The 3,269-nt window shown below is 52.4% G+C and overlaps 1 protein-coding gene across 1 annotated transcript; it reads left to right on the top strand.

Moving 5' to 3' along the window:
* The first annotated feature begins 2,056 nt into the window (after positions 1 to 2,056).
* On the top strand, positions 2,057 to 2,992 carry KLF14 (KLF transcription factor 14). The gene has a single exon (XM_069462552.1). It carries the CDS (start codon positions 2,057 to 2,059, stop codon positions 2,990 to 2,992), a length of 936 nt encoding a protein of 311 aa, XP_069318653.1.
* Positions 2,993 to 3,269: the final 277 nt, after the last annotated feature.

Genomic DNA, 3,269 nt, shown 5'->3' with positions numbered 1-3,269 from the left:
AATGTTAACACTTATTAATTATATGAGACAGGTATGTGGGTGCTTGTTAATAGGCTCTATGCATTTTTAAATACCTTTACATTTTTCTAAATAATAAAATTCAAAGAAAAACAGCTATTAAACAATTCTATCTCTGATAGAATTTTAACATGTAGATTGAGAGTTAATTGTCTAAAATTCTGAGGCAAGCAACTTTAGAAAAAATGATCTGTTTTAGAAAGGAATCTTTTTAAAAGCTGACAATATTATTTTAAAACTGCTGATTATTTTAAAACTGCTAATAAAGTAGATACTATAAGTATCAACAAGGTATCAATATCACATTGAGGGAGAAAAGCAAGTTGCAAAATGATATGTGCACTGCTGTACTATTTATAAAAACCTTTAATACATAACAGGTATATACATATATTTACATATATAGATAATTAGGTAATAAAGGTATAATAACAAATGCTGCAAGAATAAATACTTTATAATGCTGATTACCTAGGGAAGTAAAGAGGGAGAAAGGTGAATGGGATTTGGGAGGGAAATAAAGTGACAAATCTATCTGCAATGCTTAATATAAATAAAAAATCTGAAGCAAAGATAACAAAAACTTCACACTTGATTATTCTAGGCAGTACATACATGAACGTATGTTATTCTGGCTGCATATGTATTTTTAATTTTCCAAAGAAAAAGTACTGAAGAATTACAAATAAAATGCACATAATTCAGTAATATAAAAGTAAAGCTTGTGTACATCAAAAACTGTGATATGACTATTTGAATGATCCTGTTTGTTTTTCTGTTTTTAAATTTTTAAAAATAAGAGGGGGGAAAATGAATGCAATGCAGACACGTAAAAGAAATAATACATATATTTGATTATAAAAAAGAAACACCTCCACAATCACAAAACACCATATGAACATTCTACACCCTTTGCTGTATTTTCTTATTTTTAATTTTTGTCCAAAGAAAAACAGCAAACGTTGCCTAATTGGAAACGTGACTTTCTATTATAAAATTGTGGGAGTCCATTTTAATGTGTTTATCTCCCCGCTAGTCTATAATTTATATTTCAGCGTGCAAATTTGTTTGTATGCCTGTGACAGGTTAATGCAGTTTAAACATGCATTTTTCTTTCGTTGGCTGAATGGTTAAATCGTTGCTCAAAGGATTTTAAGTTTCAATTTCAACCAGAAGAGGATTCTTTGCTTTTTCAAGGTTAAAAACGTTTCTGGTTCAAAATGCTTTTAATTAATGGCTACGCAGTGGATCTATTTAGGGTATTGCCACCCGCCCTGGATTCACAGTGGAACTGCTAAATGGGAAAACTTTTTTGGATGCAGACTCGGGGATATTTTCAGTTTGGTCCGAGAGCGGAGAACGGGAGCAAGACGCAACGCCAGACCGCTCCGCTGACAATCGCAATTAGGAATCGAAAGACAGGTCAGGTATTAGCATTTTTTCCCCTTAAAAAAAAAACTTTCGCGGACTCCGCCGGACACCCCGCTGGCGGAGGACCAGCGGGCGGGGGGGCGAAGCCAGCGGGCTGCCCAGAAGTTACGATCGGGGAGTTTTCGCGTATTACAATTACCTGGCTCACCGGCAGCAGAAAGAACGCGAAGACAAGATAATTTCTGAGGCTGTTAGAAAGGACTTAGCCGGGTGGGCCGCGCGCTCCGAGGGGGTGTCCTGAGGGCCGGGGCGGTCCCGCCGCCCCCGCGGGCTCCGGTGCGTCAGGGGCGCGTCAGGCGGGGCGGGCTCCGCGCGGGCTGCTGCTGCGGCGGCGGCGGCGGCGGCGGCGGCGGCGGCGGCAGAGGCGGCAGAGGCGGCAGTGGCGGCAGTGGCGGCGGCGGCGGCGGCGGCGGCGGCGGCGGCGGCGGCGGCAGAAGCGGTAGAGGCGGCGGCGGCGGCAGCGGCGGCAGCGGCGGCGGGCGGCGGGCGGCGCGCACCCGGCCTCCTGCTTCTCGCTCCAGGCGGCGGGACGGACGCTCCCGGGAACTCTCTCGCTCGCGGCCGGCCGCGCTCGGACAGCGCTCGCCGGCGGCGCGGCGGTCCCAGCATGTCGGCTGCCGTGGCATGCCTGGACTACTTCGCTGCCGAGTGCCTGGTGTCCATGTCCACGGGCGCCGTGGTCCACCGCCGCCCGCCCGGCCCCGAGGGCGCGGGCGCAGACGCCGGCGTGGAGGTGGGTGCGGCGCCACTGGAGTTCGCTCTGGAGGGTCCCGGGCCAGAGGGGTCCGTGGATGTGCCCCCGCTCCCCCAGGTCCCCGCCCCCAGCCCCGAAGCGGGCGGCGCCGCGCCCCACCTGCTGGCTGCAAGCGTCTTGGCTGACTTGAGCGGCAGCTCTGGCGAGGGCTTCGAGGAAAACTTCGGGGAAGCTCTGCACGCCTCGTCAGGCTCCACCGACCCGACCCCGCGCTCCAGCCCGACCCCGGGCTTTGAGCTGCCTCCAGCCTCCAACGCAGCTGCGGTCTTCGGACCCGCGAGCACCTCCGGAGCGCCTGCCGCCCTGGGCGTGCCTGCAGCCTCTGGGGGCGTGTCTGGCGGGGCCCCAGGGGCCGGCCCCGCCCCTGCTGCGGGTCAAGTGCCTCGGCGGAGGCCAATTACACCTGCTATCAAGCGGCACCTATGCCCCTACCCGGGTTGCACCAAAGCCTATTACAAGTCATCGCACCTCAAGTCCCACCAGCGTACCCACACGGGTGAGCGCCCTTTCTCCTGCGACTGGCTCGACTGCGACAAGAAGTTTACGCGTTCCGACGAGCTGGCGCGCCACTACAGGACGCACACCGGCGAGAAGCGCTTCTCCTGCCCCCTCTGCCCCAAGCAGTTCTCCAGAAGCGACCACCTGACCAAGCACGCCCGCCGCCACCCAAGCTATCATCCCGACATGATTGAGTACCGGGGGCGTCGTCGCACTCCCCGTGTCGACCCGCAACCCAACATTGTGGCGGAAAGTTCCGGCTCCGGCCCCAGCCTCACTACCTGCCTGTAAGACAGTCACTGCTGTCAGTCGTCCCCTCAAGGATGATCCCCCAGCTGTTGTCCCTGCCTTCTCTCTGCCCATCCCTCTTTCCCAGAGTCATTAGACCAAGGCACAGACTGGTTCCTCCGCTCTGAGGGTGGGTCCAGAAAGACATGCTGGACTCTGGGAAGGAACTAGGGGCCAGAAAATAGCAGACATTCTTGCAACACGTATATCATCCTAAAAGGGGGGTTGCCTCAAAACAGCCCCAGGAACTGGTGAGAAGGGATGAACTCCGGTACTCTCC

The sequence above is a fragment of the Eulemur rufifrons genome, chromosome 29 (assembly GCF_041146395.1).
Source record: "Eulemur rufifrons isolate Redbay chromosome 29, OSU_ERuf_1, whole genome shotgun sequence".
Lineage (NCBI taxonomy): Eukaryota > Metazoa > Chordata > Mammalia > Primates > Lemuridae > Eulemur > Eulemur rufifrons.
The sequence above is the reverse complement of the archived record's forward strand: the minus strand, read 5'-3'. Positions and strand labels throughout refer to the sequence as shown.

Bases quoted from the DNA above. Each gene is read 5' to 3' on its own strand.
- KLF14 (XM_069462552.1), top strand. From the start codon at position 2,057: ATGTCGGCTGCCGTGGCATGCCTGGACTACTTCGCTGCCGAGTGCCTG.